At 36.6% G+C, this 11,569-nt stretch overlaps 3 protein-coding genes across 3 annotated transcripts; all 3 read right to left on the bottom strand.

Moving 5' to 3' along the window:
- Positions 1–2,211: 2,211 nt before the first annotated feature.
- Positions 2,212–3,624, bottom strand: LOC113821784 (uncharacterized). The gene is made up of 2 exons (XM_070138117.1): positions 3,567–3,624; positions 2,212–2,954 (listed from the first exon to the last, which is right to left on the bottom strand). The coding sequence occupies exons 1-2, from the start codon at positions 3,576–3,578 to the stop codon at positions 2,427–2,429; spliced, it is 540 nt and encodes a 179-aa protein (XP_069994218.1). The 5' UTR covers positions 3,579–3,624; the 3' UTR covers positions 2,212–2,426.
- Positions 3,625–5,946: 2,322 nt separating this feature from the next.
- Positions 5,947–9,699, bottom strand: LOC113821786 (uncharacterized). The gene is made up of 6 exons (XM_070138773.1): positions 9,620–9,699; positions 9,071–9,265; positions 8,526–8,577; positions 8,170–8,269; positions 7,310–7,380; positions 5,947–6,676 (listed from the first exon to the last, which is right to left on the bottom strand). Exons 1-6 carry the CDS (start codon positions 9,697–9,699, stop codon positions 6,149–6,151), a joined length of 1,026 nt encoding a protein of 341 aa, XP_069994874.1. The 3' UTR covers positions 5,947–6,148.
- On the bottom strand, positions 9,520–10,980 carry LOC113821785 (uncharacterized). The gene is made up of 2 exons (XM_070138116.1): positions 10,923–10,980; positions 9,520–10,241 (listed from the first exon to the last, which is right to left on the bottom strand). The coding sequence occupies exons 1-2, from the start codon at positions 10,932–10,934 to the stop codon at positions 9,714–9,716; spliced, it is 540 nt and encodes a 179-aa protein (XP_069994217.1). The 5' UTR covers positions 10,935–10,980; the 3' UTR covers positions 9,520–9,713.
- Positions 10,981–11,569: the final 589 nt, after the last annotated feature.

Below are 11,569 nucleotides of genomic sequence, written 5' to 3'. Positions count from 1 at the left end.
GTAAATATAGTGGTTTATATTTAACAGTATGTATATATGCATACATGCACACTTATCTAGATAGACACCTTTTTCGGTGATAGTACCTACACATACCAAAGTTATTTCTGCCCCATTGCTTTCTTTGCTCCTCCCCACAACAACCGTACATGGATTTTTTCCCCCAGATAATGTGTATATTGCGATACATTATAAATTATAAATGATGTAAATGAAGTCAAATGATGTGTAGAATGGAGTGTAATATAGTAGCTTATTATGTTGATATAGAATATTATAAATCTACGTAACTAAATATATGATATATATAAACCTTGTTACATCCTTAGATACTGCCCATGGCACCCAGGGTGCCGCGGTACCCAGAGTGGGAGCCACTGGTTTACACACTCAGCAAGTGATATTCTCTGGACCTGTTTGATTTGTCAACAGTGGTTCATAAACCCATAGTTGTAACCCGAATTCGGTCACAAGGATTGTTCCTTACTGTTAGGAAGGTTTTCTAAATGAAACTAATTTTAGAGATATTGCCGAATTTTTCATTTTGTTTCTCATATAAATGTATATTTCAGAGAAACATGTTGCCTTACATTAAACAAAAATATTGAAATAATATTTCCATGGGAAATATGTGTTAAGAGCTCTTTCAATACTGCACAATGTACTTACTGTCCTTACTATTAACTGATACCACTGAGATCCTTCCTGTGTTCAGCATTCCATATCTGGTATTTATTATACCAAAAAGATCATATAGCAATAATTGGAGTGACCACTGTATATCCTTACAGCAAGAAATCTTAACATGAAATCATGTTCCGTGCATTAACACTAATGAGCATTAAAGGGTCCACATTTGGTGCATAATATTCCAAGATCTCTCCCTTTCTATTTGATTCACAGTTTCTGAAAGGAGTTTGTTTTATATTGATATTAATTCATTAATAAAATATCAGTTTACTGACCGACAGACGAAATGTAAACATACATGTCGTGATAGACCTTTCAGGAAAACGCAAAAGTGAACATTATTCGCACAACACTTTGGCCATTTAGTACTAAAGCGTAAGTGGCTCTGCTGTTCACTTCTATTCATATGGTGTTTAATTCTTCTTCTGCATTCGACTTTAATCCCATTGAGTTATGGGGTCAGCCGCTCGAGTTTTCCTTCTCCATAATCTTCGATCTTGAGTTTCTTCTTCTTCAGTGCCTAGTGCTCTCATATCTTCTTTGACAGTATCTTTCCATCTCTTCCTTTGCCTTCCTACACTTCGCCTGCCTCTCACCTCCATTTCCATCGCTCTTCTTACCGGACCTTCTTCAGCTCCTCTTTTCACATGGCCGAAATATCTCAAACGGGCTTCGCGAGCCTTCTCCCTTATACTGCATATTCCTGCCATTCTGCGAATGTCGGCGCTCTCTCTTCTTTCTCTCAGCGAGATCCCTGCTATCCATCGAACCATTCGCATCTCCGTCCTCTCCAGTAAATTCTTCTTCCTTCTCAAGGCCCATATAAGAGGACAGGTCTTAAGACAGTCTTATAGACCTTTATTTTACGTTTCAGTGGGATCTTCTTATCCAGTACAATTCCAGATTTCTTTTACTCTCTGTCTCATCGCCTGTTCTGTTCCTCCTTCTTCTGTAAACACTGACTCTAAGTACTTGAATTTAGTACTTTGCTGGATCTTCTTCCGTCTTCTGATCTTAAATTCATTTCTTCTCGGCCTGTTTTACTGTTTATCATTCAATTGATCGTACGTATCTAATCTGAGTCATACTAGGATACCGTTCCCTGATGTTCCATGAGGTCGCCACTGAAGGATTTGAAGAATTCATCAGTGTACTTCAGCTAACGAATTCATAGTTCAGGCGGTATTTAGACTCATAGCTCTTATCCCAGACGTATGCATGAAAAAATATAACAAGTTGCATAATAGTTTGTTTCATGATCATCAGAAATGTTCCACTCGTTCAAGAAAATGTTCCTGCTAGGTGTTCGTCCAGGGCTTTAGGTGCTGAAGTCTTTTCTCTAGAACTGATTTATTTTGTCACAATATAGGAAATATGGCAAAACTCGAATTTGTAGATAAATATAAAGTCAATGTGAGTAAATCTCAGAACTAGAAGCAGATAAGCAGATATTCATGTGGGTATATTTATATTTTCAAAAAAAAAAAGAAAAAAAAAAAAAACGAAGGAATGTTGTAGGGCAAAGAAATTCATGTATTTCTATTCTCATCTTTAATCTTCACACTAATGATTCCAAATACCAATTTTGCAGAGATATTCCCTCAGTTTTGTCTTCGAAACGTGATCACCACCCTGCCTGTGCCTGAAAAACCGGCGTGAGCAAACCGGACTATCAGACACATCTGGTGAAGGACCATCGCCACAAGGCCTGTCGTAATCCATGCCTGACCCCTTCCTTATCCCCTGTAGCGGTAGCGGTAGCCGGCGTAGTAAGGATAGGAGTAAGGATAACCGTGATAATATCCTTTGTAGTAGTGAGGGTGTCCGTAATATCTGTAGTGAGGTTCAGCTTCGGGTTCAGGGTCGGCTGATCTCTTGTGGTGCTTGTGGTAGGTGTAAGGGTAGCCATAGTGATGGCTGTAACGGTAGCCATAGTAGGGGTAGCGATAGCCATGGTTGTAGCCGTAGTGGGGATAGCCACGATGGACTACCTGGTAACTATAGCTCTTGGAGGGATCAGGGTCAGCTACTGGTTCAGGATCAGCTGCTGGTTCAGGGTCAGCTGAGCGTTTTCCAAGGCCGTGAACCTGAGGAGCCACGAAGGAGGTGCCGCCACCAGGATGCTTGGCCACTCCATCGCCCTTCAGTGGTTTAACATGATGGGGATGATGATAGTAGCGGTGGTAGGGGTAGTGGTGGTACTTGTGTGGTTCGGGATCGGCGTGCGCAACCACAGCCGCTGCCAAACACACCAACGCAGCTACCTGTAATAAATGAAGAGGTTGGGTTATTAAAGTGGATGTTTAATTTTGTTATGATTCTGCATATTTTAAATCAAATGCTGTCCCTACAGCTGCACTATAATTTTCAGGCATTTTTATCAAACTAATATATTATCAAAATCATATCGATAAGGATTACAAAACATACATGTCTATATATATGTATATATACATGTTTATATCGATATACGGATACATATGAGTGTCTATGTGTGTGCAAAGAGAGAAAGAGGAACATAATACATAAACGTAACCCAAGCTATCACCGTCTGTGTATATATAGATATATATACTGTATATAAACATCTCTAGCTATCGATCGATCTATATCTATATATGTATATATATAAATTTATATATCTATATATACATGAAGTATATACATTTATATATATATATATAGATATATACATATTATATATAATATGAATATACGTTTTTTATACGTATATTTGTACAATTATATATACATGTATGTGTGTGTCTATATGTGTATCTGTATATATACACATATGTGTATATATTTGTGTGTCTGTCTGTGCACATGTGTGTATTTACGTAAGTATATATGAATATTCTGTCTACATCACTTACCGCGAACTTCATGGCTGGTCCTGTCGGAGGCTCACTGAGGACGGGTCGTCTCTGCGGATTGCTTGCGAAGCCTCCTTATATATGGAGTCTGACGTGGCCTTCAGGGGGCGTGGCTTCCTCGCCGATTATTTTCCCGATAGGCCTAAGTGCTTGCAATGGTGTAATTGAAGACATAGATCGGCTGATAGATGGTAATGTATGTTCAGATGCATGAATTAGATTCATTCACATATGACTACAAATACATACATACATACATACATATATATATATATATATATATATATATATATATATATATATATATATATATATATATATATATATATATATACATGCATGTGCGTGTGTCTGTATATGCACACACACACATAAATGTGTTTCTATATACATTTTTATATCTGTATATGCACACACGACACACATATATGCAAATCCATACATACATGTGTCTACACGTGTGTGTGTCGATAGATAATCATACAGAGTGTATATTTATGTACATATAGTGGTATATATTTAATAGCATGTATATATGCATACATGCACACTTATCTAGATAGATACCTTTTTCGGTGATAGCACCTAGACATACCAAAGTTCTCTCTGCCCCATTGCTTTCTTTGTTCCTCCCCACAACAACCGTACATGGATTTTTTTTTTTTTTTTTTTTTTTACCAGATAATGTGTATATTGCGATACATTATACATTATAAATAAAGTTAAATTATGTGTAGAATGGAGTGTGATATCGTAGCTTATGATGTTTATATAGAATACTATAAATCTACGTAATTAAATGCATGATACATATAAACCTTGCGGCATCCTTAGATACTACCCATGGCACCCAGGGTGCCGCGGTACCCAGAGTGGGAGCCACTGGTTTACACACTCAGCAAGTGATATTCTCTGGACCTGTTTGATTTGTCAACAGTGGTTCATAAGCCCATAGTTGTAACCCGAATTAAGTCACAAGGATTGTTCCTTTCTGTTAGAAGGGTTTTCTAAATGAAACTAATTTTAGAGATGTTGCTGATTTTTTCATTTTGTTTCTCATATAAATGTATATTTCAGTGAAACATGTTGCCTTACATTAAACAAAAATATTGAAATAATATTTCCATGGGAAATATGTGTTAAGAGCTCTTTCAATACTGCACAATGTACTTACTGTCCTTACTATTAACTGATACCACTGAGATCCTTCCTGTGTTCAGCATTCCATATCTGGTATTCATTATATCAAAGAGATCATATACCAATAATTGGAGTGCCTACTGTAGATCCTTACAGCAAGAAATCTTAACACGAAATTATGTTCCGTGTATTAACACTTTAACGAGCATTAAAGAGTCCACATTTGGTGCGTAATATTCCAAGATCTCTCCTTTTCTATTTGGTTTACAGTTTCTGAAAGGAGTTTGTTTTGAACTGATATTAATTCATGAATAAAATATCGGTTTACTGACCGACAGACGAAATGTAAACGTATGTCGCGATAAAACTTTTCAGGAACACGTAAAATAAACATGATGTGTATTAGAAGTTACACAATGAAACGTATCCATGTTGACAAATGTAGAAAAGGTATGAATGAGACTGAATATCTTCACAATACAAGAGATGTATTTTGACCGGTTTCGATTATGTCTTCATCAGAAATACAAATCATGTATTTCTGATGAAGACATAATCGAAACCGGTCAAAATACATCTCTTGTATTGTGAAGATATCCAGTCTCATTCATACCTTTTCTACAAAGTTACACAATATCGGTTTATGTCTGACATTCATTCAGAAACAGTTTATCTACTATTACTGTGCTGGCACTTAGCGGGTCAGTTTTTCAGGGGGAGTACAGAAACTCCTTCCGCACTAAACCGTAGGTGGCTCTGCTGTTCACTTCTATTCATATGGTGTTTAATTAATCGTACGTATCTAATCTGAGACATACTAGGATACCGTTCCCTGATGTTCCATGAGGTCGCCACTGAAGGAATTCATAGTTCAGGCGGTATTTAGATTCATAGCTCTTATCCCAATCGTATGCATAAAAAATATAACAAGTTGCATAATAGTTTGTTTCATGATTATCAGAAATGTTCTACTCGTTCAAGAAAATGTTCTTGCTATGTGTTAGATCAGGGCTTTAGGTCCTGAAGTCTTTTCTCTAGAATTTAATTTGTCACAATATAGGAAATATAGCAAAGCTCGAATTTGATTGTAGATAAATCTAAAAGTCAATTTGAGTAAATCTCAGAACTAGAAACAGATCAGCAGATATTCATAAGGGTATATATATCTAATTAGATTTTATCATACTATTTTATATTTTCCAAAAGAACGAAAGAAGGTTGTAGGGCAAAGAAATTCATGTTTTTCTATTCTCATCTTTAATCTTCACACTAATGATTCCAAATACCAATTTTAAAGAGATATTCCCTCAGTTTTGTCTTCGAAACGTGATCACCACCCTGCCTGTGCCTGAAAAACCGGCGTGAGCAAACCGGACTATCAGACACATCTGGTGAAGGACCATCGCCACAAGGCCTGTCGTAATCCATGCCTGACCCCTTCCTTATCCCCTGTAGCGGTAGCGGTAACCGGCGTAGTAAGGATAGGCGTAAGGATAACCGTGATAATATCCTTTGTAGTAGTGAGGGTGTCCGTAATATCTGTAGTTAGGTTCAGCTTCGGGCTCAGGATCGGCTGATCTCTTGTGGTGCTTGTGGTAGGTGTAAGGGTAGCCATAGTGATGGCTGTAACGGTAGCCATAGTAGGGGTAGCGATAGCCATGGTGGTAGCCGTAGTGGGGATAGCCATGATGGACTACCTGGTAACTATAGCTCTTGGAGGGATCAGGGTCAGCTACTGGTTCAGGATCAGCTGCTGGTTCAGGGTCAGCTGAGCGTTTTCCAAGGCCGTGAACTCGAGGAGCCACGAAGGAGGTGCCGCCACCAGGATGCTTGGCCACTCCATCGCCCTTCAGTGGTTTAACATGAAGGGGATGATGATAGTAGCGGTGGTAGGGGTAGTGGTGGTACTTGTGTGGTTCGGGATCGGCGTGCGCAACCACAGCCGCTGCCAAACACACCAACGCAGCTACCTGTAATAAATGAAGAGGTTGGGTTATGAAAGTGAATGTTTGATTTTGTTATGATTCTGGAAATTCTAAATCAAATGCTGTCCCTACAGCTGCACTATAATTTTCAGACATTTTTGTCAAACTAATATATTATCATAATCATTTCGATAAGGATTACAAAACATACATGTGTCTATATATATGTATATATACATGTTTACATCGATATACGTATACATATGAGTGTATATGTGTGTGCAGAGAGAGAAAGAGGAACATAATACATAAACGTAACCCAAGCTATCACCGTCTGTGTATATATAGATATATATACTGTATATAAACATCTCTAGCTATAGATCGATCTATATCTATATATGTATATATATAAATTTATATATATATATATATATATATATATATATATATATATATATATAAATGAAGTATATACATTTATATATATAGATATATACATATTATATATAATATAAATATACGTTTTTTATACTATATTTATACAATTATTTATACATGTATGTGTGTGTATATATGTGTATCTGTATATATAACCATGTGTATATATTTGTTTGTCTGTGTGCACATGTGTGTATTTACGTAAGTATATATGAATATTCTGTCTACATCACTTACCGCGAACTTCATGGCTGGTCCTGTCGGAGGCTCACTGAGGACGGGTCGTCTCTGCGGATTGCTTGCGAAGCCTCCTTATATATGGAGTCTGACGTGGCCTTCAGGGGGCGTGGCTTCCTCGCCGATTATTTTCCCGATAGGCCTAAGCAATTGCCATGGTGTAATTGAAGAGATAGATCGGCTGATAGATGGTAATGTATGTTCAAATGCATGAATTATATTCATTCACATATGACTACAAATACATACATAAACACACACACACACACACACACACACACACACACACACACACACACACACACACACACACACACATATATATATATATATATATATATATATATATATATATATATATATATGCATGTACGTGTGCCTGTATATGCACACACACACATATATGTGTTTCTATATACATTTTTATATCTGTATATGCACACACGACTCACACATATATGCAAATCCATATACACATGTGTCTACACGTGTGTGTGTCGATGGATAATCATACAGAGTGTATATTTATGTACATATAGTGGTATATATTTAATAGCATGTATATATGCAATCATGCACACGTATCTAGATAGATACCTTTTTCGGTGATAGCACCTAGACATACCAAAGTTCTCTCTGCCCCATTGCTTTCTTTGCTCCTCCCCACAACAACCGTACATGGGTTTATCTATTTATTTATTCACTTTTTATCAGATTATGTGTATATTGTGATACATTATAGATTATAAATTATGTAAATAAATTTAAATGATGTGTAGAATGGAGTGTAATATAGTAGCTTATGATGTTTATATAGAATACTATAAATCTACGTAATTAAATATATGATACATATAAACCTTGTGGCATCCTTAGACACTTCCTATGGCACCCAGGGTGCCGCGGTATCCAGAGTGGGAGCCACTGGTTTACATACTCAGCAAGTGATATTCTCTGGACCTGTTTGATTTGTCAACAGTGGTTCATAAACCCATAGTTGTAACCCGAATTCGGTCACAAGGATTGTTCCTTACTGTTAGGAAGGTTTTCTAAATGAAACTAATTTTAGAGATGTTGCTGATTTTTTCATTTTGTTTCTCATATAAATGTATATTTCAGTGAAACATGTTGCCTTACATTAAACAAAAATATTGAAATAATATTTCCATGGGAAATATGTGTTAAGAGCTCTTTCAATACTGCACAATGTACTTACTGTCCTTACTATTAACTGATACCACTGAGACCCTGTGTTCAGTATTACATATCTGGTATTTATTATACCAAAGAGATCACATAACAATAATTGGAGTGCCTACTATAGATCCTTACAGCAAGAAATCTTAACACGAAATTATGTTCCGTGCATTAACACTTTAACGAGCATTAAAGGATCCACATTTGGTGCATAATATTCCAAGATCTCTCCTTTTCTATTTGGTTTACAGTTTCTGAAAGGAGTTTGTTTTGAATTGATATTAATTCATGAATAAAATATCGGTTTACTGACCGACAGACGAAATGTAAACATGTATGTCGCGATAGAACTTTTCAGGAACACGTAAAATAAACATGATGTGTATTAGAAGTTACACAATATCGGTTTATGTCTGACATTCATTCAGAAACAGTTTATCTACTATTACTGTGCTTTCACTTAGCGGGTCAGTTTTTCAGGGGGAGTACAGAAACTCCTTCCGCACTAAACCGTAGGTGGCTCTGCTGTTCACTTCTATTCATATGGTGTTTAATTAATCGTACGTATCTAATTTGAGACATACTAGGATACCGTTCCCTGATGTTCCATGAGGTCGCCAATGAAGGAATTCATAGTTCAGGCGGTATTTAGACTCATAGCTCTTATCCCAGACGTATGCATAAAAAATATAACAAGTTGCATAATAGTTTGTTTCATGATTATCAGAAATGTTCCACTCGTTCAAGAAAATGTTCCTGCTAGGTGTTAGATCAGGACTTTAGGTCCTGAAGTCTTTTCTCTAGAACTGATTTAATTTGTCACAATATAGGAAATATAGCAAAACTCGAATTTGTAGATAAATATAAAGTCATTTTGAGTAAATCTCAGAACTAGATGCAGATAAGCAGATATCCATAAGGGTATATATATCTAATTAGATTTTATCATACGATTTTATATTTTCCAAAAGAACGAAGGAATTTTGTAGGGCAAAGAAATTCATGTATTTCTATTCTCATCTTTAATCTTCACACTAATGATTCCAAATACCAATTTTGCAGAGATATCCCCTCAGTTTTGTCTTCGAAACGTGATCACCACCCTGCCTGTGCCTGAAAAACCGGCGTGAGCAAACCGGACTATCAGACACATCTGGTGAAGGACCATCGCCACAAGGCCTGTCGTAATCCATGCCTGACCCCTTCCTTATCCCCTGTAGCGGTAGCGGTAGCCGGCGTAGTAAGGATAGGCGTAAGGATAACCGTGATAATATCCTTTGTAGTAGTGAGGGTGTCCGTAATATCTGTAGTTAGGTTCAGCTTCGGGTTCAGGGTCGGCTGATCTCTTGTGGTGCTTGTGGTAGGTGTAAGGGTAGCCATAGTGATGGCTGTAACGGTAGCCATAGTAGGGGTAGCGATAGCCATGGTGGTAACCGTAGTGGGGATAGCCATGATGGACTACCTTGTAACTATAGCTCTTGGAGGGATCAGGGTCAGCTACTGGTTCAGGATCAGCTGCTGGTTCAGGGTCAGCTGAGCGTTTTCCAAGGCCGTGAACCTGAGGAGCCACGAAGGAGGTGCCGCCACCAGGATGCTTGGCCACTCCATCGCCCTTCAGTGGTTTAACATGATGGGGATGATGATAGTAGCGGTGGTAGGGGTAGTGGTGGTACTTGTGTGGTTCGGGATCGGCGTGCGCAACCACAGCCGCTGCCAAACACACCAACGCAGCTACCTGTAATAAATGAAGAGGTTGGGTTATTAAAGTGGATGTTTAGTTTCTTTATGATTCTACATATTTTAAATCAAATGCTGTCTGTGCAATTGCACTATAATTTTCAAACATTTTTGTCAAACTAATATATTATCATAATCATTTCGATAAGGATTACAAAACATACATGTCTATATATTTGTATTACATATATGTTTATATCAATATACGTATACATATGAGTGTATATGTGTGTGCAGAGAGAGAAAGAGGAGCATAATGCATAAACGTAACCCAAGCTATCACTGTCTGTGTATATATAGATATATATACTGTTATATATACATATATACACATATATATTTTTCTACGTATATATGTATATCACTGTACATGTATGTATACATCTGTGCCTTTTTTTTTCTTACTTATTTTTATAACACTATCTCTAGCTATCGATCGATCTTTATATGTATATATATAAATTTATATACATCTCTCTATATATTTATATACATTTATAGACATAAATTTATATATCTATATATACATAGAGTATATACATTTATATATACATATATAAATATATACATATATATAATATAAATATAAATGTGTATATATGTATATATAAACGTGTATATGTGTGTGTGTGCACATGTGTATTTATGCTTATATGTATATTCTGTCTACATCACTTACCGCGAACTTCATGGCTGGTCCTGTCGGAGGCTCACTGAGGACGGGTCGTCTCTGCGGATTGCTTGCGAAGCCTCCTTATATATGGAGTCTGACGTGGCCTTCAGGGGGCGTGGCTTCCTCGCCGATCATTTTCCCGATAGGCCTAAGCAATTGCAATGGTGTAATTGAAGACATAGATCGGCTGATAGATGGTAATGTATGTTCAGATGCATGAATTAGATTCATTCACATATGACTACAAATACACACACACACACACACACACACACACACACACACACACACACACACACACATATATATATATACATATATATATATATATACATATATATATATATATATATATATATATATATATATATATATATATATATATATATATATATATATATATATATATATATACATGCATGTACGTGTGTCTGTATATGCACACACACACACATATATGTGTTTCTATATACATTTTTATATCTGTATATGCACACACGACACACACATATATGCAAATCCATACATACATGTGTCTACACGTGTGTGTGTAGATGGATATTCATACAGTGTATATTTATGTACATATAGTGGTATATATTTAATAGCATGTATATATGCGTACATGCACACTTATCTAGATAGACACCTTT

The sequence above is a fragment of the Penaeus vannamei genome, chromosome 24 (assembly GCF_042767895.1).
Source record: "Penaeus vannamei isolate JL-2024 chromosome 24, ASM4276789v1, whole genome shotgun sequence".
In the NCBI taxonomy this organism is placed as follows: domain Eukaryota; kingdom Metazoa; phylum Arthropoda; class Malacostraca; order Decapoda; family Penaeidae; genus Penaeus; species Penaeus vannamei.
Note: the sequence above shows the minus strand (reverse complement) of the source record. Positions and strands in the feature narration are given on the sequence as shown.

Excerpts from the sequence above, each read along its gene's own strand:
- LOC113821786 (XM_070138773.1), bottom strand. The coding sequence starts at position 9,699 with ATGGATTACGACAGGCCTTGTGGCGATGGTCCTTCACCAGATGTGTCT. Across the intron at positions 8,270-8,525 it reads ATCAGTTAATAGTAAGGACA|GTCCAGAGAATATCACTTGC; the intron begins GTAAGTACATTG and ends CAAATCAAACAG. Across the intron at positions 7,381-8,169 it reads GTGTCTAAGGATGCCACAAG|GCTTCGCAAGCAATCCGCAG; the intron begins GTTTATATGTAT and ends ATATATAAGGAG.